This window comes from Haemaphysalis longicornis, unplaced genomic scaffold (genome assembly GCF_048455015.1).
Source record: "Haemaphysalis longicornis isolate Haplotype H1 unplaced genomic scaffold, Haemaphysalis longicornis Haplotype H1 scaffold_3, whole genome shotgun sequence".
Lineage (NCBI taxonomy): Eukaryota > Metazoa > Arthropoda > Arachnida > Ixodida > Ixodidae > Haemaphysalis > Haemaphysalis longicornis.
In genome coordinates this window covers 57,004,521-57,029,877 of record NW_027526335.1, presented here as the reverse complement: position 1 = coordinate 57,029,877, position 25,357 = coordinate 57,004,521, and the positions used below count along the sequence as shown (strand labels likewise).

The 25,357-nt window shown below is 46.6% G+C and overlaps 1 protein-coding gene across 1 annotated transcript in view; it reads left to right on the top strand.

The window, feature by feature from the left end:
- The window catches only part of LOC144173262 (uncharacterized), a 98,883-nt gene that overhangs the window by 14,513 nt on the left and 59,013 nt on the right, over nt 1-25,357 (top strand). Inside the window, exons 4-9 of the mRNA XM_077701749.1 lie at nt 15,253-15,321; nt 15,528-15,587; nt 15,691-15,735; nt 17,534-17,596; nt 21,839-21,916; nt 24,346-24,582. Coding sequence (XP_077557875.1) covers nt 15,253-15,321; nt 15,528-15,587; nt 15,691-15,735; nt 17,534-17,596; nt 21,839-21,916; nt 24,346-24,582 — 552 coding nt within the window. The remainder of the gene's footprint in view (nt 1-15,252; nt 15,322-15,527; nt 15,588-15,690; nt 15,736-17,533; nt 17,597-21,838; nt 21,917-24,345; nt 24,583-25,357) is intronic.

Here is a 25,357-nt window from a genome sequence, read left to right as displayed (position 1 = left end):
CGTGAGAGCCATTGATGTCCATGACATATGTTGACGAGTGTCGTTCTACAACAGGGAAAGGGCCAACGTAGTGTTGTTGCAATGGGCGGCGCACGGGTCCGTACCGCACAAACACATGTGCTGTCTGTTCAAGGTCCGGAAGCACATAAGGTCCTCTGGGCTTTCGTTCCCGTGTAGGCTGCGGTCGAAGGTCAGCGGGGATCAATCTCAGCGATTTCACGTAGTCCGCGGCGGAAGACGCTTGAGACGGTACCTCGAACATGTCGGCTGGTAGTCGAAGCTGGGTTCCAAAAACGAGTACAGCCGAAGAACACGTCAGGTCAGTTTTGAAGGCGGTGCGTATGCCCAGAAGTGTGTGGGGCAAGCGCTGGACCCACTGTGTTGGGCAGTCGTGTGCTGTGAGCGCGGCCTTACGTTGGCGGTGAAAGCGCTCGACGAGTCCATTTGTTTGTGGGTGGTACGCTGCCGTGCGCAAACGAGTCGTGCCGAGGAGGTGAAGGAGATCGGCGAACAAAGCAGACTCGAACTGCAGTCCGCGGTCGGTGACGATGGATGATGGGCATCCGAAGCGCGCTACCCACGTCGACACGAATGCTGACGCTACTGTGGGAGCGGAGATGTCGGGTAGCGGTGTGGCTTCAGGCCAACGTGTGAATCGGCCCACACAAGTCAGTAGGTAGCGGTAGCCTCGGCAAGGGGGCAAGGGAACGGCGAAGCGCTCATCAGGTTGTAGGATGGTCTTAGCTGGTGGAACTGGGTACCGGTGAACCTTTGCGTGTTGGCATGGTGCACAGCGATAGCAGCCTACCATTGTCGCTGAAGAAGAAAGTGTATGACAGCTGCATCTTACCGGTACTCACCTACGGGGCAGAAACTTGGAGGCTCACTAAGAGGGTTCAACTTAAATTGAGAACGACTCAGCGGGCAATGGAGCGGAAAATGATAGGTGTAACATTAAGGGACAAGAAGAGAGCGGAGTGGGTCAGGGAGCAAACTGGTGTTAAAGACATATTAGTAGAAATTAAGAAGAAGAAATGGACGTGGGCAGGGCATGTAATGCGAAGGCAAGATAACCGCTGCTCATTAAGGGTAACAGAGTGGATCCCTAGAGAAGGCAAGCGTTGCAGGGGGCGGCAGAAAGTTAGATGGGCAGATGAGATCAAGAAGTTTGCGGGGATAAATTGGTCACAGTTGGCACAGGACCGAGGTAATTGGAGAATAGTGGGAGAGGCCTTTGCCCTGCAGTGGGCGTAGATAGGCTGGTGATGATGATGATGATGATGATGGTGCACAGGCGCGGACCCAGTCGCGAACGTCAGCGGGCCAGACAAAACGAGCCGCAATCAGTTTCTGCGTGGCACGAATCCCAGGATGGGCCATGTTGTGCAGGGCGTCGAAGAGCTCGCGACGGTAGGTTTTGGGTATGAATGGTCGTGGCTTTCCGGTAGACAAGTCGCAAACGATCTCCTGTCCATCGAGTGTCACGTCTTCGAGCTGGAGCGCAGTTGGGGATGTGCGAACACGCAGTAGCTCCGTGTCGTCTGCTTGGTCAGCAGCCAGCCGGTGGAGGTCGGGTGCAATTAAAAGCGGCGAAGTGGAGGCAATGGCGTCCACGCGGCTTAGAACATCCGCAGCTGTGTTGTCAACGCCACTGACATGCTTGATATCCGTCGTGTACTCGGACAGGTAGGCAAGCTGCCGCACTTCTCGTGGCGTGTAATGGGTGTCGGGTCGGCTGATGGCGTACGTCAAGGGTTTGTGGTCAGTAAAGATGGTGAACTGACGACCCTCAAGAAGATGTCGGAAAGGACGCACAGCCAGATACATGGCCAAAAGTTCACGCCCGAAGACACTGTACCGGGTTTGCGGTGGTGTTAGACGTTTTGAGAAGGCCAAGGGCTGCCACGCGCCATTTACGTGCTGTTGGAGGACAGCTCCCACAACAGAACTCGAGGCGTCCGTCATCAGCACGAATGGACGTCCTGGATTTGGGTGAGCGAGGAGAGCGGCGTTTGCCAGCGCACGTTTGATGGCATGAAAGGCTGCCTCAGCACTTGCGTTCCAGTCTAATTCAGTGGTAGAGCGCTTCCCGGAAAGCAGACGGTCGAGAGGCTCAAGCAGAGTGGCGCAGTTCCTGATAAAGTGACGGTAGAAGTTTACCAGACCCAGAAACTGGCGAAGCTTGGTGACCGACGTTGGTGTTGGGAAGTCAAGAATGGCGTGGACCTTGTTGGAGAAGGGCCGAATGCCTGTCGCATCCAGTCGATGTCCCAGAAAGTCGAGGGCGGGAACACCGAACTCGCTCTTCGTTTCATTGATGACAACGCCATGGGCAGCTAAGCGTTCGAGGAGAATGCGGAGATGGTGAAGATGCTCCTCTAGGGACGTACTTGCTAACAGCAGATCGACCACGTAAGCATAGACGAAAGGAAGTCCACGCGTCACTGCATCGATGAAACGCTGAAACGTTTGGGCAGCGTTCCTGAGGCCGAACGGCATTCGGAGGAACTCGAAAAGGCCGAAAGGTGTTGTGATGGCCGTCTTGTATATGTCCTCCTCAGCGACGTGGATCTGGTGATACGCCCGGACAAGGTCGATTTTTGAAGATGTGGTGGCACCACATTGCGAAGTCCCAGTTCTGCGAAGACCCAGGTTCAAAGTCAGGGATCGCGGCGCGAACACGGGAATGCGCGTGCCGTTCACTGCCTGGAGGTAGAAGACTGCGCTGGAGTTGCGGTCGTGCTGACCGCAAAACGCTGACTTGCGCTCCCGTGTCGACGAGAAACTTTTATCCGGTGGTACAATCGACGATGTGAAACAGGCGACATTCTTCAATGAGGCCATGACCGCTCGTCGCCGCTAGCGGTCTGCCGGGCCGTTTCCCGTTCATGAGCATGGCAAGAGGCAGTGGCGACCGTCTGCGCAGAAACGGCGGTGGTAGACGCATACACCGGGGGCTGATGTAGGGCTGCGTCTACGAACGGCATCACGGCGTCGGGAAGATGAGCGGTCGCGTTGGCGTGACGAGCGAGCAGATTGTGTTGAGCTGTTTCGCCTCGTCGCCGCGACGAGTTGCTCCAGTCGTTCGCACAGGTGATCGACACTGGCAGGCGACGCAGACGCACCTTCACCGGCAGGAGCTGGCGTCGTGCGAGGAGCAGGTGATACTCACGACGTAGAGTATCACCTGCGAGAGCTCTCACGACATAGTGGAACTTGCGTTCTTGGGAGGTAATGCCAGACAGCGCGAACTGTGACTCGGCCTGGAGGAACCAGATGGCCGGGTTGTGTTCCCAATACGGCGGCAAGTGGATAGCCAGGGCGGCGATCTCGTTGCCGGCTGCTTGCGGTGTTCGCTGATTCTGGTCGTTGCTGGACATGGCTCTACAACTTCGCCGGGAGGGATATCACGTTTGGGTCACCAACTGTAGAGCGCATGCCACGGAGGCGTTGAAACAGAGACGGCCAGACCACGTAGCAAGGCCAGGGGAGTGAAACTTCCTATACCTTCCATGGGACGCGAAATTCGCTCGCAGCGCCCGACAAACCCCTGGTGTTTGGGGGCGGTACTAAAAACATGGCGGCGCGTTGCAGACATGCACTGGGAGACGCCATCTTAATGAGGACTGAAAAGCCGAGCGGGGGGTGGGGGGGGGGGGGCAATTTAGCGCCAAATTTAATTGGGACGCACATGCAAGGTAAACTGAGCGAGTGAAAGATATTCCGATGGCCAGCGCACAATCTTGTTCCTGTTGCGCAACCCGCCACATTATCAAAAGGGCAATTGTTGTGTCCTGATTGATGAAGTATTGCGCGTCCACTTCTTTTTGCACCACTTATTCTAAATACGACGTTGTTTTGGTTTAGTAGTGCACACAATCTAGACAAGAATAAAGAGTACAGTTATTTTAATTTTTATTGCCTAAATGTACCATTCATACAGTAAAAACACAACTTAGATATTTTGCGCCTTTAGTCGCAAAGAAAAGTGTATGGCACAGCCAGTGCATATGTGTCCTGTGACTTGTCTGCCCAAGGTCCGCGTAGTCTCTGCTGGTGAAATGGGCAGGACACAGCCGGTAGCTGCTGTAGATCTGTCGAGGTGGTAAATGAGCCAGGTTCTGCCTTCTCGCGCACTGGAGCCAAACGCGAGATCTGGAACATCAACAAGCACATTTGTATATATGGGTTAGAATGAATACTAGCTTTAATGCCGCTTTCAGGCGCACATAGTTTTGAGTGAAAACTGGCATCTGTATCCGAAATAAACGTTATCTGATATATTAGGAATCTTTCTTTCTTAAATTGATTTTGGCTACAAAGACGACTTGTTACAACACCAATCGTAAAGGCAAATTTAAATTAAAATTAGCCTTTATTATTAAGAGACGTGGATACGTTTTTCTATTTGTGCGATCATAACGTTCGGTGGCAACGACCCACCTTTCCTCCTAATCCAAAATACATTTCAGCAGACAAAAGCAGCCATCCCACACCAGAATCGCTAAGCAATTATTCATGCATATATACTTTCGCGCACTATGCATTCCTTAGGTATTTCTCGGGGCCTGCAGTAAACTGGTTATAAAAACCTTATTTAAAAACCTCTAATAAATTACTAGCAAAGGTTAAGCCTGCATTGTCTAATTATTTATCGGCTTATAGCTGTAACTGCGTTCTTGTGAATATATCGTTCTTGTACTTAAAGCTGAAGCTCGAAGCACGGAACTGAAGCGTAAGATATAAATTATAAGTGGCGGAATTATAATTGTATTATAAACATATTCAGTAATTGCTTAGTTTGTATATTTATTGCTACAAATTCATTCTTCTACGTTCCGTTGATTCACGTGAAGAGAAAATGCAGAACATACAATTGAAACGCAATAAAATAATTTGTGTAGTCACTACGTAGTTAACATAGTGCTAACAACACGATATGAACCTATGGACCCACCCTTTGAGCCACAAGTTTATGGGAGATGCCTTCCTCCAGCTGTAGACTTAAATAGGCTGATAATAATAACGTTAACAATAATACTGATAATAATTATAATAATCACAATAATATTAATAATATAATAACAACAACAACGCATGCTACGAAAGCAAACTAAACGCAGGCAATCAAAAGCTAATAAAAGGAGTGCAAATAGGCTCGCACTGTTTCATTAGTTATTGTATATGTTGCCTCATACACATTTTGCTGCATATATACATGCATTCACTTGCGCTAAAATGCGAAACTCACGATCGAAACGCATTAAATCAATAACGCACGTATAAACAAACGTGCGTAGCTAATGTAGACATTGGATTAATTACTAGATGCTCTGCCGCGCATTTCATGTGCAATTCAAGAATCAAAGAAGACAATCAGAATGTAATAAATAAATAGTGGACGTGTATGCTCACTTAAATTATAAAGCTACTGCGGCAACCGCATTCTGCTATCTCGTGCAAGCGTAGAAAAGCAAAACGAGCAGCATGCAGATCGTACCTTTCGTCCGCCGGGATCCAACAAAAGAATTTCATGTGGCCTGGCGTGAATAATTTTGACACCACTCAGTACAGCACGATCTGTGATGACGGGGCGAATCCATTCATGCGTCTGTTTCGATGAAACGAACTTTACGGTGGTAACAACGGCCCTCGGAGCACTGTGCACCGTAGCATCCATGTGGGTGCGACAAGAAACGCCCCTTCTCAGCGGTGCCAGGAAGGAAGGCGCGGTTCCCGTAGCCCACTCCGGGTGGCGCTCGTATTTTCGCTATCTCGAACTGCAACTTTTAAGTTCACTTGCATATTAAAAACTCCGTAATTAGTAAGCAACCTGGTAATAAATTTAAAAGGCAACAACAACGTTCATTTATGCTCGTACGTAGTACAGCCCCCAAATGTTAGGATCGCTGCAGTCACGGGACAGAAAAACGGCGGAGTTTCATCCCCCTGGCAAGGCCGGCTTTATTCGGAATGCCGTGGGGTCTCTATCTACTGATGCCAGGGGCGCGCGAGCCCTCCGGCGGGTGAGCGCGCCCGTGGGTATGCGTCACGCTGCTGCCGCTGGCACTGTGGCTTGCTGCTGCACATACATACATACATACATACATAGATACATACATACATACATACATACATACATACATGCATGCATGCATGTATGTCTGCATACATACATACATACATACATACATACATACATACATACATACATACATACATACATACATACATACATGCATACATACATACATGATGTGATGAATGTGAGCGATTGACCGTGCAATTGAGACAGCAGAGATTCAGCGATGACGACAAAGAGGAGCGCGCGTCAGTGATCGCGGAGGCTGGAACGACAACGGCTGGAAACCAAGCGGCGGAACAGGGTCCGGTCAGTGGAAACTACCCCGTGAGACGCCGGGGCCACCTTGAGCTGGACCGTCTTTACCCTCCACCAAGGCTCGAGAGCGCATCTGGCCACCGTCATCGCGGCGGTGGTGCGCCAAGTGCTGACGCTCCATTCTGGCTGTTGGGGGCTGCCGTTTCTGCTGTTTGAGCCGCTAGAATCACATCGCGACGGAACGTGAGCTGACTCGCTTAGCGGGAATTGCTCTCGGACCTTGCGAACTGCGAGCCTATTTTGTGTACCTTCGAACTGTTGACTATGCTTCCGTATGACCCAAACCCGTCCTGTCTTAACGTCCCCCCTTCTACTGCCTTATGCTTGTCCTCCATCCGTTTAAAGATAGTCCTCGACGAGTTAAACAGCGTTCGACTCTGCCGGCGTGGTCCGTGGCCCATTCATAACACATACATACATACATACATACATACATACATACATACATACATACATACATACATACATACATACATACATACATACATACATACATACATACATACATACATACATACATACATATATACATACATGCATACATGCATACATGCATACATACATACATACACACATACACATACATACATACATATATACATACATACATACATACATACAAAAAACACGTGGCTATGGCGTTGTACTGTTGAGCCCAATGATGCGGGTTCGATTCCCGGCCGTGGCGGCCGCTGTTCTGATGGAGACGAAAAGCGAAAACGTCCGTGTGTTCGAGATCTGGGCGCACATTAAAGGTCCCCAAGTGGTCGAAATTATCCCGGAGCCGTACACTACGGCGCGCGTCATCAGCTGTGAACGTCGGTGCGTTAATCCCCAGAAGCAATCAAATAAATAAAGAGAACGCACGCAGGTAAAAAGGTCCCAATGGCGATATGAAAATATTCATGTGATGTTTCGTACCATTTGGACGGAGAGGGTCTTTTTTCAATAGTAGTTAGAAAACTGCAAGACGGAAATACCGTATCGCCAGTCTCGTATTTACACGGTTCTGCTCAGACATTCAGGACTTCACCTCAGACTGCGAAAGGCTTCGAAACAATCTCCTTCATCAGCAGTATCTGCTTCCTGTAATTGATGACAGAACTGCAAAAGCTGACAAAGACAGAACCGAAGTCTCAATTATTATACTTCGAAAAAGTCAAACTAACCTCCTTCATAGCCATTTTGCGGTTGTTCTACAACAAGTATAGCTGAAATAGGTAAAAACGTCCCTTTTCTACTTGAGTGCTCAATGTGCCACCCCCATAGTACATGGAACAGACTGAAGCAGTTCTCGGAATACAAATCCACAACAACCGCTCTCACGTGACAGTGCTACCACACCTTCCGTTTACAAGCCCGTTAGACATCCTCTCGACAAATTGTAGTTTGGCCACTACGGTCCGGCTCCAGCACAAATCCCGACCGTGAAGTACGCGAATATTGATTCACAAACTCAACACTCCTGCAAAGACACAACAAAAATGTACTTGTAAGCTTTCCTCTCTGTCCATGTAAATATTTGAAATTCCGGAAAAGAGGACAACCTCACGCCATGTCTAGTATTTTGTGCACCAGTTTCCGGCAGCCACTTATTAGTTTTTTTTTTCCTCCCTATTGTAATTAGCCTCCATTACTTGGTTTTCCCTTGTGCTTTCCCCGACTCTTCATGTGTGAGGTTCAACGTCATTTACAATTATTTTTATTTGTCTTGTGTTTTATTTACTGTTTTTTGTGTTCTATTAGTAATAGTTAAATTACGTTATGTACTTTTACTCCACTTCTTAATGGAGTCCTGGTGTTTTTCGATGACTTCGTTTGTGTGAATGGCCCAAAGGGAATTTTCACCTGTTTTACATATTAGCTAGATGCGTACTTGACTTGATTCTTGTTTTCTTTTGCGTATTCCTCGAGGTATACGTGCTGCTGCTTCTCTCCATGTAAGTTTCCAAATAAAGCGCAATCTCACGCTTTGAAACCTTATGCATGGGTTTTCAAGAGGCTTAAAATAGACTAAATAGGCTTATCTAATTATAACACATTTGGGAACTTGTCAATTGGTGTTGTCATGCATAACCTGATTTAATTTGTACCGAGCTATCATGAGGCTTAGAAAAGGCAAGCGTTGCAGAGGGCGGCAGAAAGTTAGATGGGCAGATGGGATCAAGAAGTTTGTGGGGATAAATTGGTCACAGTTGGCGCAGGACCGGGGTACTTGGAGAATAATGGAAGAGGCCTTTGCCCTGCAGTGGGCGTAGATAGGCAGGTGATGATGATGATAATGATCATGAGGCTTCGTTGTATCCTTTTTGGCGTTTCTCTTCCTTCTTTCCGTCCCTTTTCCAATGTTCCTTTTCCTATTGGAGCGTCAGTTTTGATGCTTTTCTTTCTTTATTTACCTGCATCGGTGTCTCTCTATACAAGGCGATTCTTGTTTACCTTCTAGGCGCTCATCACTCCCACTGTGAGTTTCCGACAATTTAGCCCCCCCTTGGCGTCGGAGCAACTGGAAGCAGCTTGTTTGGACGGCCTGATGACTGGCAGACCTTTGGAATCCGTGTTTTGTTCGTTCCAAATATTCACTGGAACTCATTTGTACTTCGTGCAGCTTCGTGGGTAACGGGGGTACAGCGGTTGGGGCTTGGCGAAAGCATTGACAGTTTCCTGAGTTTTCTGGGTCACGAAGAATTTAAAGCTTAACGTTCAACTGTCACCAAAATGTTTTACGGGAGTTCGGAAGAAAAGTGAGTTCTCCCACTTTATGACATCAAACTGAGAATCGCTGGAGAGGTAAGCTTATAGTTTGAAATTTGTGTGGTCTATGCGCATTTGGCATGACCTAGAAAATTTTGGCGCATGCTGTACCTCTTGCGCGCGCGTAGTTCAAAATGAATGCACGTGTGACATTACCCGCGTGTTATTTATCCCTGGAAGTCGCTGCTGACCGACGGTATAGTTACCGCCCGTCGCCCCTGTCATCATCACGGTTATCTGTCGCCTGCCTCTTCAGTACGCCATCCTGCTACTCGCGTATATTCCTTGTTTCGTCTCACATCATGTTGTTTTGTTTTTGTATTGCCCCCTAATAATACGTTCCCGCCCCTGGAGTGTTCTAAGTGTGTATGAATTATATTCACTGCTGAAACAAATTACTCTTAAAAAACAGTACTCTCTGCCATGTCCGATACGTCGAGTGAATAAATATATTTCGTTTCCCGTGTGACTTCTTTACGCATTTGACATCTCGAAGGCCAGGCCCGTGGCAGATAAGTAAATACACTTCTTTGTTGTTTCTAACGTGTGTCCGGCTTCTAACTCCCGATATATATTTTGCACACAGTATGATCAAAGTTAAGTCGACAGGTTTTTTAAAAAATTAGGAGCTTCGATCTACGTGAAGCCTGCCTCTACATTAAGGGTATGTGCCCAGGGGGATACAGAATGAGGTGGTAATTATTTATGTCGGTGGTTTCATTAAAATTTACAATTAACTTTTAACTGGCTGCGGTAAGCAGGCATCGTTGTATTGAAAAGTTAGTCGCAATCGTGTTTCTACACTCTTTCTTTTGGCAGAATTCTCCTAGCGCATCCGCACTCCGAGATATCGAACTGCGAATTTTAAAGGAACCCTGAAACACTTTTTTTTTAACTTTTTTGAAATCTTAAATGCTTGCAGGATGTAGCTACCCAACACACCCAGTACTTAGATTAGGGGGTCGCAAAGTACCTCAGCCAAAAATTACTGCTCTATGCTCATCAGATAACTTGGAAACTCGCTCAAAAGAGTTTTCTTTCTTTCCCAGTCTTGGCGTTCTTCGACAGCTGTAATTACGTCATTAAGGCCATGTAGCGACGGTTGGCCGGTTTTCCTTCATATGCAGCAATGAACGCATTCGATAGCAAATTTAAAAATAAAGCTACAGAAACAAAGCAGAAATGGAAGGCGTATCTGAGCAAGAGCAAATCACTCAGTGCCGCTCCGTGCTGGCGATAACTAGCTTTCGCAGTGTTTCCAGACGCGAAGGAAAGAGTGAAAGCGTTTATCGAAAGCATTGCAGGGTCCCTTTAAACTTAGAAGTTCGATATCTTGGAGTACAGATTTCTAGAAGAATTCTGCGAAATGAAACAGTGGAAATACACGATTTCGTCTAACTTTTCAATACAAACATGCCTGTTTACTGCAGCAACTAAAACTTTAATAATTAAATTTGAATTAATCGGGCAATAATTACCACCTTATTCTGTGTTCGCCTGGGCGCTTAACCTTACCGTTGAGGTGGCCTTGACGTAGATCTAAGCACCTAATTCTCAAAAAAGCTGCCGACTTAACTTTGATCACCCTGTATAGAAACAGACTGCTGCAAATGGTCAGGAAATGGCTTCATAAAATTGGCGGAGATGGTTACACAGGGATCATCCTGGATGCCGTGACGTTTATTATGTTCCAGTCCTATGACCCGTCCTGAAGAATGATAAGTTAGTGTGTGTCATTACGCACATCAGTTACTATACATTCAATTCCCAAACACTGATTGTGGCGCGTTAGGCAAGGGGTTTCATCACTGATGATGAAATTGTCTTATTAGTTGTTTAGCTGAAGAAAATTCAGACACATAGCCGCAATAGTTACATTTTTCAGTCTTGTAGTCACTGCAACAACGTAACGTGCCAAACGTTTGGGCGTTTTCTTTTTCGGCCACAAAACTCTCATTTCGGTGGGGGGGGGGGGGGGGGGGGGGGAGCGCTAACGAGCATATCTCGTTGTAATAACCTATTAAATTTGTTCGTAAACGCCGCAGTCGTTCTACTGTTCTCGTGGGATTCTTTTTTCTCTTTTTGGCAACAAGATTATTTTTTTTCTTCTCGTGGGTTTCTTTTAACTTTTGTTTTTCATTACTTGGTCGGTGCCCTCTTTCTCTCTCAAAACCTTGGAAACACAAATAAAAATATAGCGAAAACAGACCAATCCTGCACTACGCCTTGCATCTGTGGAAAAACACATAATTGGGGAGGTAAAGGCACTTAATGGCGGTAATAGCATACATTTACATCATTGGTGAAAAGAAACAAAGGAAAACTTACTCATAGCCAAGTTGTGCTGTAAAGGACTCTCACTACATTTCGAGACATTTGCGTACTTTTGTCGTAATTAGTATGCGATGATTGCGTACCCTTTTCGTTAGCCTTTAGTTGCAAACCGGCACCGGCAGTGGGTAAACGTTGTCCCGTTTAGTGCTCACCAATGCATTCACAGTTTTGTAATAATGAGTTCTCTCGTCTTTCTTTTGCTCTTTTCAAGCAAACGAGGTTTCGGCTTATAAAGCGCGGTTCTCAGCATTAGCGAATCTTCGGAACTGTGAAAAGGAAAAGTTTCACGTATTTAACCCAAAGATGGTGCAAAGAAGAACGATGTGCGGAGTGCGAAAATTGCGCATGCACGAAGTCGCGTCTTTCTGGTTCCACAGCCTTGCAAAATTTGTGCTGTTTGTTTTGTGCTCCATCACGAACCAACTAGCACATAAAGTGATCGATTCCTAACCGAAAATCCATAGGTATCTGGTTCATACATGTTTCCCTAATGTCGCTCTACTACGATGCGACGGTATAGGTTCATAGTTCAAAGTAGGTGTTCATTCGACGTTTGTTACCGGGGGCTTGCAGTTTCTTGAGCATGCGAGTTGTTGAGTAGCTGCGGACTACAGTGGCTAATTAGGAAGATTTGATCAAGCGAACAAAAGTTGCTGGAGCGGCGCAGCATCACCGTGTTAGGATTCCGTAGGTCGTTATTTGCGGGGCGATGTCCGCTACTGGCTGCAGTAAACAAAAACATCTGGCTATTCAGCCCCTGGGAGCTAATCACATGAAATGAGGCGTGTGGGCTCCTGTAGTGTTGCAGGCTTTCATGACCAAGCTGTACCGACTGAAATGGGCTCAGGCGTAATTAGTTCATTAGTGAGCTATTCATTCCTGCAGGCATTGTATCTGTGGTGAAATGCAATCGGTAAATGGACTGTCTGCTTGTATTCTGTTGGGAATATAGCTTGCTGTCGAGGTTCCGGCAAAGATAAAGAAAAAAAAAAACAGGCACATGGTGCCGACCGCACCGTTTTTCTGCAAATTCTACAAATGGGACGCGAAAGTGATCGCATTTCATTAAAAAAAATGTTTCTTCATGCGAAGTCGTGATGTGATCTTTGGAATCTGACAACATTCAGACACATCGTCGCAATTGCTACATTTTTCAGTCTTGTAGTAACTGCTACAACGTAACATGCCAAACGTTTGGACGTTTTCTTTTTCGGCCACAAAACTCGTATTGCGGCGTGGCGCTAACGAGAATCTCTCATCGTAATAACCCATTAAATTTGTTCGTAAACCCCGCCGTCGTTCTTCTGTTCTCGTGGGTTTCTTTTTTCTTTTGTTGCCTGTTGGAGATATCCGCTTCGAGAAGCTACGAGACGTGTATCCGATTTCCAGTAATACCGAATTTCGTTTTAGCTGAATGAAAGGCTACGGGCTACGGTGCACGCACCTCGCGCATAGCAATATGAAGCCCATAGCGTTTGTGCCATATATCGCCGTTTGTCTAAAAAAGATAATGTTAGGGACTGAGTTTGTTGTGGCCATTGATTGATTGAGAGAAAAGCGTGTGTTGAGCCTAACAATGTGTGGCTTTCTTACTCCAGAAAGCCGCAAGCCAGCGCAGCAGTCAAGCGGCGCGAGCGGTTGGGTGTTCCTGGTCCTCGCACCTTGAGCTGGCCTTAGCCAAGTCGCACTCGCACTGCTCAGGGGAAGGGAGGGGGGCGGGGGTCTGGCGCGTAGGTGCATTTCCAGACTATAGTTCCTACCACACGCTAGGTGCAGCACTGTGGAGGCTACATTGTTGTGAACAGTGCGCCCACTGAGGGCGCCTAACTCGCCGTGAATGGGGTCCTGAAAGGACATTCCCTTTTCCCCTCTCGGCAAGTGGAACCACAAGGCCCCGGCGCCTTTTGTCGCTTCCTTCGCGGTGAGTTAGGCGCCCTGAGGGGGCGGGCTGTTGACAACAATGTAGCCACCACCGTGCTGCACCTAGCTTGTGGAATGAACTTTAGTTGGTAGGGGGTATTCGGGACGGAACAAGAGGGGCGGCGGTTGTGGTGGGGTATCGAGGATTTGTAGTTTGTGTTGGTGTGTAGTGAACGCCCAACGTGAGCGGCCTAGGTGCTGAGGGGTGAGTGAGGAGGTGCGTATTGAAGTCGGAGTTGGCGATAATGATATAGGGTTTAAGTTTATCGGGAAATGACCAGGAGATAGGTGGAGAGTAAGATCCCGGGCAGCGGCGTGTGCCGCCTGGTTTCCCTTGAGGGAAGAATGGTCCGGGGTCCAGACAATCTGGATGTTAAGGCGGGGGGGTTGTATTATTGATTGCGATCAGAATCTTGACAGGGAAGTTTTTTAGCGTATATCGAAAAGCTATTTCGCGTTGTCGCATTTCACGCGTCATCTCTCCACGGACCCACCATAAGCACCAAGCCTCCTTCCACTCCACAACATACAATGTTAGCATAAAACTTCGCTCTTCAGTATAAACTTGTGGCATATTTTGGTATCCGAACTCACCACTTTCACTCAAAAGGTTTGTCGTTTAATTGTCTAAGATGAAGCGTGAAATTTCGCACGCAGCCGCTGGAATATGAATGCCGCCAAAACGCTATGCAGTAGGGCTTAGAATTTTTAATTCGTCGCTAAAGTTTCTTCTGGAAATTCAAACTTAGAGCGTTCGTTTTTTGGACTTGGCACGACCATTTCCTATGGTTTATATTGCACTCGAAGCAAACTCTCCCCTGCGTTTAGGCTATTCGAGGATAGTTACAACATTCAAAAGCTTCTGGTTAACAAAAAACTTTGACCGTCTGGGAAGCTGCACTTGACGATGGCGAAAACCGCTGCAATGTGAAATGCTAGCGAACATTTCTCTTATTTATTCCGCTTTACTATCTTCATGTTGTCTCCAAATTTTATCATTCTGCATGTTTATTGTTTTTTCTTGCGCTCCTTATATTTCACTTTTTCGTTGAGAAACGCGGGAAGTTATAGTATTCTTTTGCGTTCTTTGCGCGCTACGCCGCTGGAGTTCAATGTCAAAGAGCCATGCTAATATAATCGGTGCTAAAAATATTCTTATAATACAGATATGAGATTCAGGTTTACCAACTAACGGGTGTCAAAATTCACCTTTGGAGATAAATAAGCCGCAGCTACACCAGTGTTTTGAACGCTGAACAGAACGAGCAATTTTGTATTGAGGCTACCTCCGGGAACACTTCTTGCAAAGCATGGCCCAAACACACCAAGTGCTCTGGGGGAAAATGTTACGTCACAAATTTTCAGCTATATTGAGGTAGCCAATAAACAACTCTTACTCCTGCGTAGTATCAGACAGAAGGTCAAGAGATCTTTACAGTTATGCATATCGCATTTTTTAAATGTAAATTTTGCCCGTGCCGGTGCGCGCCAAGTCTTGTGTGACCTTCGATGCACGTACCCCATCTTCTCTACACCCATCTAAAGTGTCTACTCTTTCGATTATGCTTTTCGAATATGTCAGAAAGATACCTTCGCTAGCTCCCAGATTTCTTAATTTCTACAGAACTATTTCAATAGGTCGGCTTACACAGGTTGGTTCTTTATTCGGTAGGAACGTGCAGCATCGAAACATTCGACTCGTTGCGAGAGACCAACTACGCTGGATAAGCGCTTGCCATTGGTGCTTATTTCAAAGAGTGCTTACTGCATTCCCAGTTATACAGACTTATTGGTTTTCTCCCACGGTTGCCTTCATTTGCTTCTTCGTTTTTTTTTTCTTCTAGCGAACAATAGTGCAGTCGCACCTACTTACCCTCTCCAAAAGAACCTCGAAAAGAATCCACCGCAAAGAGGTAGGCCACGTCTTTGACCTCGCTGCATGATAGAGATAAGCAGCTCCGTCCTGATTAGGGAATAATTTGGCTGCACGTGTTCGGCTCTACTCCCCCTCCTTCTTCGCCGTAATGATAAAATCCCAGCGCTGGCGAACAAGGATGATTAGCCGTGTTTCCAATCAATGTACTTAGGGAGCCCAACGATCGTGCACGCTTTATTCCAGATATAAAAGAAGAGTTGGTGACGCAAACGACGTCCTCGGCCATCGTCAACCTACAAACCGGTATTCTTTCCGTCTGTTTTTGGCTTTGTCATCATCGGAATGATTCTCATTAAAAATCAGTTTCGTAAGTTCTCATTTCTGGACTGATCCCCTTTTCTCGCAGAAAGGAGAGAGAGCTCTAGGGAAAGATTAAAGCCTGCGATTCCCGGTAAGCCTTCGCGTATAATGGGTAATATTTTCAATGTGTGTTCTTTTGTGTGTGTGTGTTTGTGTGCGACCTTTGGTTAAAAACGAGGCGGTGTCTTAATCTTCACAATTTAGAAGCACTTGCAGAGCTGGTATTGTATACTGTGCGACCGTTCCTTGCGCAAAGTGATTTTTTCCTCGTGTTTATTCTTGCGAATTTCTGTTGGTGCAGTAAAATTGGTGGTTGATGGGACTGTTTGTGAAATGTTTCCCCCTAGGCTGAACCGCTAGGTTTCAGGTGCTTTAATGAATGCGCGCACAAAAATTTGGCAGATCTACTAATGCGTAGCATTCTTATGCCGCTTGTCTTCAGTGCGAGGTTTTTCCAGCCAAATTTTCTGGTTTTTTCTAAATACTGTACGACCAATTATCACCATTTACGCTATTATAACGATTAGAATTGGAACTTTCGCGAAATGAGTGTATTGCGAAGCCATTATGATTTCGACTACAGGTTAAGGAACGTATAGACCTATACTGCGGAGATGGCTCCGCGTCACAAAATATGATGTATTAATCTATGACAGAGAAGAATATATTTACGATTCGTGAATGCTCATAAGGGTTCCACTTTATCCGAAAGGGGTAAGTACCGGTACACTTTCGTTTTTATGGTAATTTTTCTTCTTCAGATAAGCTTGATTTATTATAAAATTGCTTATCAACCATTCACTGATATAATCGTTGAGGACGATTACGAGCCAGGATGTTTTATCGTTATCGTTGTGGAAATCACTCCGGTATCACCGGAACAGGCGTCATTTCTGATTACCCCAACACAGATTAATTCTCGTTATACGGGTTAAGTTTTCTAAGAAAGCCTCACAGAGTAAAGAAAAAAGTTTTACACCAGTTTACCGCTAACTGAGATTTTTTTTTAATTCTACCTCGAAATAGTTTATACAAAATAATGGACAGAATTTGAACTTTACGGGTGAAGCTCGTGACTTAAGCATTGCTTTTTAGCCCATTTTGTTAGCCCTGATTTATGAAAGGTGTCCTGCAGCTTTACCTTTCCATTATAATTTATCTTTCTACCTTGCCTAAAGTAAATAACCAAAAAATCTCGCTCGCGCCTCCGATTTTTTACGTTGTTGGAGATTTACTGCGGTGTGGCAAACCTGCGAGGAAAACAGCTTAAGAAGAATATTTTTGGCTTAGTAAGATAGATGAGCATGCTGTGATTTACTGAAAATGTTGTGGGATGTGGTTACGACAAAAATATGTTATCATCGGCATGTCTTTAGGCACTCTCGCAAGCGTTTTTTTTTTTAACACGAAAGTGTTTTATTCCCGGATACACGAAGATTTCTCTGACGTCATATCCATCCCGAAAGTGACGCCGTTACAACGAAGCAAGCGGCCTGTAAAGGGTGCACCCCTGCACACACGGTCTGCTTGCAGGGAAGCAACCTTTAGAACCAAAGAGTGCGTTATACATTGGGTTGTTCATTTTCCGGTTGTATATTTTAACACGAAAGTGCTTTATGCCGCGATGCTTTAAGATTTCACTAACGTCATATCCGTTACGGAAATGACGCCAGTACACCTTTGCCGAAGCGACCCGCCAGCAGGAGGTCGCTCGCCAAGCACATCCACAAGACAGCCGCCTACCCGCAAATCATGCTCAGCGGCAGATTTCGCAGCACATTTCACTTTCGTGTTTTACCGATTCCTATGACAGAGGCAACCACAGTTATTTTTATTACTCTATGCTTTCTGGGGTGGCTGTAATCTAAATTTCTTTGTGCGCATTTCAGCGTTACCGCCACAAGGACCTTTCCTTCCCAACGAAATGACCGTGCCCGTGCCTGGACAAGGAGGTAGGAGGACCTCGTTCTTCTACGCCGGCGAACGCATTCGAACGTTTGCATTTCGATTAGGTAGAGCGGTGCGGTTATCACAGCGAACGCGTACAGAACATAAGGCTTATTTTATACGCACTACAATTATGCCTCGCTGCATCCTGTGACCTAAGGGAATGCTTTAACGCCAAAGAAAACCAATGAATGACGTATTAAAGAAAGTTACAAGGACGTTAAAGGTTCTAGCTGCTATTTTTTTTCCGTTTCATTTTGGTTACTGGGTTTATTTTTGAACATGTAACGCATGCTGCCTTCTAAAAGAACTGGAACAATATTTTTTTTACGGCGCGCCATTTTAAACTTGATCTGCGAGAGAGTTTCGCTGGCTGCAGCCGTACTTCAGGCACACGTGACTCTCTAAGTCCTAGAAAACATCCAATAGCACTTGCACATATTCATGGAAACGTTAAGCTATTCTAGCTGGTGTAGTCGTAAATGCATTTGTAAATTCATTCGTGAATGCAATCAGAAGTCGTAAATGCATTTCACGAACAATGGAACTGTGCATTTGGCGATTTGGTGTATAAATAAGAAAACTCTATAGCAGCATATTACACATGCCATATCAGCCACCATGACGTATACAGTCTAGAGCTTTGCCCTTCGGAGCACGAGTTCGTAAATTCGATTGTGTGTAAGTGGCGGCCGCTTTATGGATAGGAAAAAAAAAACCTGTATTTATGCGACTTCGGCTCGCATAGGCCGGGGGTAGCATCCGCGCTTAAAATCACAGTTTCAATTTGCGTGTGCATGTCTAACCGAAATGGCTGGTCGTCGGGGCTACACCTGATAGTTACGGCCCGTTGGGAAAAGCAAGGCGTGCAATGATTAACAACCTCTTTCCACGACGCATGTCGGTCTCTTCTCACGCTGGTCATTTTGATCACGAGAAAATGGTTAAGAGAATCTAAGGCGCATGTTGGCAGGGTTTAAAATAGGCCTAAATTTACCGCGATTTTCATGATCCCCCGAAAGTGAAACATTTGTAGCAGATGTGGTTATAGTGTCATCAAATCGGCGATGGGAAGGGCTGTTTGAGTTTGTCTGTTATGCTGCGCTGCTTGGCCGAAGTGCATCATGAGACGTAGAAATTTTCTGACTGCACCCACCACGGTGACTCAGAGGAGACGGCATTATGCTGTTGAGCCCAAGGTGGTGGGTTCTTTCCCGGACGCCGTGGCCGCTTTCCAAATGGATCAAGCCGAAAAGCGATGGCGCCCGTGTGTTACGTTTAGGTGCATGTTAAACATCCACAGGTGGCCACAATTAATTCTGGGCCGTGCACTACGGCGCGTTAAACCTCCTCAATAAAAAGAAATTTCTGACGGCCGGTAATGCAGCTATTCACCTTCCGACCCGCATGAAATGCCATTTCCAGTATTGCTGCTATGGATGGGATCAGCTTGCGCGTGCGCGGCGCGACTATTCAAATGCCTTGACACGTTCCACGGTGGGTGAATAATCGGCGGGGAACCGATAATAGACAGGAACCAGTAGAGGGAAGCAACCACAGCGCAAATATGGGGAGAGCGATCACGTCAACGTGACAGCTAGTATTGCTCTTCGACTTTGTGTTCGCTATGCGGTCTGTTTCTGCCGTCTCACGAAAAAAGAGAACGTTATTTTGGTGTGCGGACACGTTTTCCGTGTACCTTGCCGCTATTGAGCTGATAACAACTTTCGGCTGAACCAACCATGTGTGGTTCTGGAAAAATATTGCGTAATATGCACAGGCGCTGGAATTTGATGACAGTCGCTCAAAGACTGCGGGGCTCATGATCCCTGACGCCTGATGGGCTCTAAGTGTCTTTAATGATATACACTTATAAAACGACAGCTCGACTTTGAGCAATAAAAAACTTCTTGGGCGGCAGCATTCACTGTTGGAATCAATTTGAAGGTTCCTATTATGTAGGCGACAGTGCCGCCGTGTGGTATTCTTTGTAGCGAGAGCTACGATGGCCGTATTGTCGCCGTTTCGCCTGTGGCCGCTGGCTGCCCCGCGAGCTGAGTGGTTCCCTAGCCGGCAGCAATTCCTAGGGAACCTGCGGCGGCCAAGGAACCTAGGGATTCCCTAGCCGCCGCAGCTGGCAGCACCGCTCGCCGTGCAAAAAAAAAAAAAAAAATTAAGAAGAAAGAGCAATAAAAAAATCACATATATAGAAGGGGCGGCTCGGTGGGATTCGTCGTCAAATATGGAAAAAGAGCCGGAGAGACTGAAAGAAGCCAGGCTTCGTCGTCGGAACGACACCAAGAGGACGCAGCGAGCCGAGGAAACGGAGGAAGAACAAGCCGCACGCCTCGATAAGCGTCGTAACCGTATAGAGAACCAAGCTAAAGAATAATATTAACCGTACCTTTCGCTACGCACACCCAGGCATAACTGAGTTAAGCCACAGCCAATTTTTTTTCTTTCTCTTGCAGGCATGGTAATGCGATCATTACAGCGAAGCTGTTAGCATCTTGTTGTTCGGAAAATTTCATGTCGTTGTAAGCAAAAAACCCAGGCAGGATCCAGCAGTTCTCGCCCAAGACGCCGAGAGAATACGTCAGACTAGGCAGGACGCAGAATTTGCTGCCAGAGAAGGCCAGCGCAATTATTCTTCGCAATCAGGCATAGCGCATAGAGTTCAGTATCCGTTTAAAAAAAACCACAACACAAGCATTGAAACCGCATGACCAATAATAAGGCACCTGTGAACACTGGGAACCCCCTTCCCCATGTGTTTCCGGTATAGATTAGGTTTGCAGCTTCTTTATATGAGCTGTTTCGCTGTTATTGGGTTGCGGCAATTGTCCGCGTATTCATTCACTTTGCTGCAAATGTCGTCTCTTCTGCCTCTCATGCCTCGGAAATGCCTCTCTTCGATTCCCAGCCCACCTCCCACGCCCTTCCTCTCCAGTCTCACTCCTTCCACGATAACCACGGTGGAGGTTTACTCAAGCCAATTCAATTTTACCGCGTTCCACTGCTCGCGTGCCATCTACTTTAGCCGTTCATTACTGCTGGACGTTTTGGCATGCGGCCACAAGGCCTACGGTCGGGCACCAGCGCTCTATATTTTTGAATCAGAACAATGCTTTCAACGCGTATTTTATTACTTGATATCGCAAAACTCAAGCCGCCATGTATTTTTAATTACAAAAAAAACACTGCAACTGTCCTTTATGTATTGATGTTTTGCCTCAAATATGCCGAATATTTTCTTTTTGCTTGGCAATTTTGACAAGAAGTATGGTTCCAGATTCTGTGGTTTGGAAGAATTTTGCCTATATGAATTTCTGGTTCAAGGATTTAATTTAGCTTTCTGCCGGGTGGTTAAATCGAGGGACAGACAGGCCGACAGACATACAGACAGACTAAAATTTTCGCGCTTAAGAAGCCCAAGAAAGATTATCGTCTTTAGATGAGGATAGACTTGGGCGTAGCACAATGAAGTCCACGAAAGTACTGTCAGTTGCTGGCCAGCAGGTGTCCGCAAGGTGGGCGGCGGGAGCGGCTGCGTCGCGTTCAACACCACACTCTGCCCTTCCCTCGAGTATCAGCTGCTGCTGCGCCGCGCTTTCTCGTTGCACCCGGTCATCTGTACACGAACGCGTTCTGTTTTGTCCTTGGACTTTTCCCGGCTTGAGTACACCCCCCTCCCCGTCAGGAACCTATGCGGGGGATGCACGCAGAGACTACACGTAAACCATTTTTGTCTATCAACATCCTTACACCCTGTCATCAAACAAAGAAAAAACACCCTTTTCAAGAGTGTAATTAACAATAAAGCACCCTTTAAAAGGGTGTATTCCCGGTTTTGCTGGTGTGGAAGGGTGTGATCATTTTATAAGGGTGTAAATCATTTTGCTGTGTAGACGTAAACCTTCGCTTTTCAAAAATAATGCAGGCAAAGAACGCGCGCTTCTGCATATAGTTGTAACACGCGTGTTATTTATAAAAAGTACCTAATAAACAAAGCAAGAAAAAGGTGAATCAGACAAGCGGGCGCCATCATTGCTAGTGCGTCTGCTTTCCGTTTGAGCAACCACCGAAGGGTGAGTGAAAGTATGCTTCGGGTGATTGCAATTAAGTGCCGCGCAAAGGCCCTGTCGTTGAAGTGCGGTAACTTCAAATTGGTTTTGACAACGTGTACAGCTCCGGGGGCTGCTACTAAACGTAGCCTTTTAAACCTGACTCTTTCCTTTTTTTAATAGATGGCTGGGCACCTATAAACGGAGGACGAACATCCCTGAAGCCAGAGAGTAAAGAAGAACCTCCGTTATTCAAATTTCGTAAGTACGATAACTGCATTTTACCTTCTGCGAAGCAACCCAGATAGAAGGGACCGACATTCCCGCTTTACCTCACCTTCCTGTACATTTTCCCCGCTCACTTTTTCTCTTCGTGCTACCCTAATCTTCACCCCACAATCTTCCTTCGCTACTCTTGTCACACTTTTTGCTATCGCCGTATTTTCATTCTCAGGTGTGTTCTGCGTTCACGCGAGGTTTCCGGGAAAGCTGTGAACGCTTCCCTTTGCAGCCGTACACTATAAGAGGCCCCCGTAGGTCTTCTTCACCACAGGGCTCCAGAATGACAAATTTAAGTGACCAAGTGTGCAAATTCGACGAATTACGAAGCCCAACATCTCATTTGACTAAAAAAAGTGCATGTGCGCGGCGAGAACACTCGAGGCGTGAATGGCATTTTGCATTGTGCAATGTGCCTGCGCAGACGCTATTTTTCATTTAAATAGAAGGCTCGGCCACGTCATTCGTCGAATTTGCACACTAGGCCACTTCAATTGGTGGTTCTGGAGCATCGCGGTAAAGACTCTTAAAAGAGCCTTCTTAAAGTGTACGGTTGCGTTTCAGGTGTATGTCAAATTATGCCTACGAAAAAAACGTAGGCCGCAGCTATAGATAATATTAACTGAAAAGTTTAGCTGTCAATTTCTTCGCTTGGCAACACTGAAAACGGCCACGGACATAGCCGAAGCGCCACGGACATGGCGCGACTTGCGCCACAGCGCCCGCACGCCACAGAAAAAAACAAACAAACACCGGCGTGCTTCGTCTGCTCCGTTTCAACCCGATTCTCAACGGGGGTGTCAGCAGAGATGGCATTAATCGCACTCACATTGGAGTCGAGGCATTCATTTGCGTTCGGTGGGGTAGAGTTTAAAACGTTCAACACAGATCATATCTTAGCACGGACAAGTACCGCCATCCCGCGGAGCTCGACGTAACCAGTGACGGCGCACCGACATGGTTGCCTGCATGCGTGCCTCGCCAGTGAATACAACCTATATTGTGCTGAGCGAATAACACTAGAGATTTAAATTGTGTAGTAGTGTAGGTGACTGACTAATAGTTAGGTTACCGCGAAACCATTGTTGACGGGGTAACGAGATAGGTTCGGGTGAAATACGTGATGTACAAAAAATCATTACCAGAGCAGATAGCACAAAACAAGACTCGCACGACATCAGGACACAGAGACCTTCCTCGTCAATGAAGGCGGTGCTTAGGGCCTTCTGCATGAACCGGGAGCCTAACTATTCTTTCCAGGGCAAACGTGGATGTTTTTGAGTTTCCTGGTTTCTTTTCAGGCAGTGTGATTTTTATCACGCTCCACGGCCATCGTCATGTTTTACATCAGGGGCCCTATACCACATCTCAAGCATATTCTTACCATTTTAGTAAACAATTTTAGTTATTAGATCACCAAACAATGAATTTCGCACTCTTAGGACATCGGTGCTCTTTAGAGCTCGAACTTTGTAAATCGGTAAGAAAATCAGGAAGATGGCAATAGAGAAAGAAGTACACCACGTAATAGATGAATATACACTCAACTACGTGGGCATAAAGCGGTTTTCAGTGCCACTGCGCTTCGGCGTTCACATTTTCTGCCTGTACGTTTTTGGCTTATAAACACGCTGGTTGCATATATTGGCTAATTGAAGCGCACACAAGCAGTGCAGGGAAGACCAGTTTTGTCCATGGCAACTGTACTCGGGCAAAGGGTAAAACTCGTAATAGCCGTGCAATAAATGCTCAAAACACCTTAAAGAATCCAGCTGCTCTAGATTTACCCGGCGCACTCTTCTACTGCAGGGGGGTTAAGTGGACGAGTTGGAGTACTTGTATAATTGGGAACAACCCGAAAGAACGAGGTATAGAGAAGACGAAACGAACAGCGCTTGTCCCGTTTATTTCGTCTCACCTTCTGTAGTCTTCGTTATTTCGCGCTGTTCCCCACAGTACCGGGATGGACAAGTGAAATGGGAACATGAAAATATGAATCAAAACACCCAAAAATGACGCTGTTCTTGTCGGTCCAATAATGACACGTTATGTTTATGGGTATATTTGGTAAGCCGCATTTCCCGCCTTCATTACTATGATTAAGCCACACGTCAATTTGACTTGCATGGAAAGAAATCGCGCTGTTTATGGGTTCCCGTTCACAATTTCGTGATCGCGTTTCATTTGTCTATGACCGAACACTCTAGTACCGCGTACATCTGAGCCGATACAGATTAAGTATATACGGATTTTACATGTGGGTGCGGCGGGTGTGTGTATGTGGAGGGGGGGGGGGGAGTAGTGTTGTTGCCCTGTGATGTCCGAGGTTGCCTTTCAGTGTTCGAAGGGCGTTCGTCTCGGCTGAGAAGAGTCTTATTTGGGTCAATCTGGACGTCATGCTTCGCTCGTAGGGTGTCCCGGTGGTTCGACTCCGTGCGCCGATGGGCTAAACTGTGTGCCGAAGCACGAGCTCTGCGACGGCATGTTCCAGTGCCCGGACAAGTCGGACGAGCTCAACTGCATCCGCATGGGCTGCAAGGAGGGCTTCTTCCTGTGCCCAATGGACGGGTTCGCGCGCTGCATCAAGAAAACGCTCCTCTGTGACGGCGTCGCCGACTGCGACGACCACCAGGACGAGAGCAACTGCAGTAAGTGCGCCGTCACCGGCGGAACCCCGCGACTTTAATACAGGCTGGCTTGCTCTTAAAAGAAGGGTCGTTAGAACCAAGCTGGTAGGTTTCACGCGTGTTACAGGGCTTAGTAAAAGGATGCAAGAAAGGTTCGTCGTCTTGAGTGGCTTGCGAACAAAACGTCGGCTTGCTATGGCTATTCGATTTTTGTTTACGCAGACAAAGAAGGAAGGGCTTCAGAAACGTTGTCTCGAAAATTCCAGTCCCCTGTGGATAGGGCTGGCACGTTATGACGCGGAGGAGAATCCTGAAAGACCTGCAGCTCTTGCTGAGGGGAAGAGGGAGGCGTGGACTTTTAAGCGTAACATTCGAATGAACTGCAGTAAAATAAATCAAAGCCCGTTCCTTCAGAAAAGGTGGTTAAAACGCGAAGATTTCTGCTGTTAAACCTAAATCAGCCGAAGTCCGAAGTGCTTCGACCGTGTGCGAATAGCGAAATCGGATAGACGCCGGCTTCGTCGTGCGAGGGACCCAGGTTAGATTCTGACAACGGGAAGCGTTTTTTTCTCTTGATATGCTTTCGCTTATCACCATCATCGTTTTGTGGAACCCGTTGTGTAAAGTTGGTTTTCCTGCATTCGGTTTTGCTTTGACATCGCCGCCATCGGCGAGGCATTGAAAGCTTCGCTTTAAATAATCACTGCTCCTGTTGTTACCCCCTAAGATATGTGTGATGGTGAAATCAGAGGCCGCCTCCTTATCACGCTTGACAGCTCTGGCATATTGTTGTTAT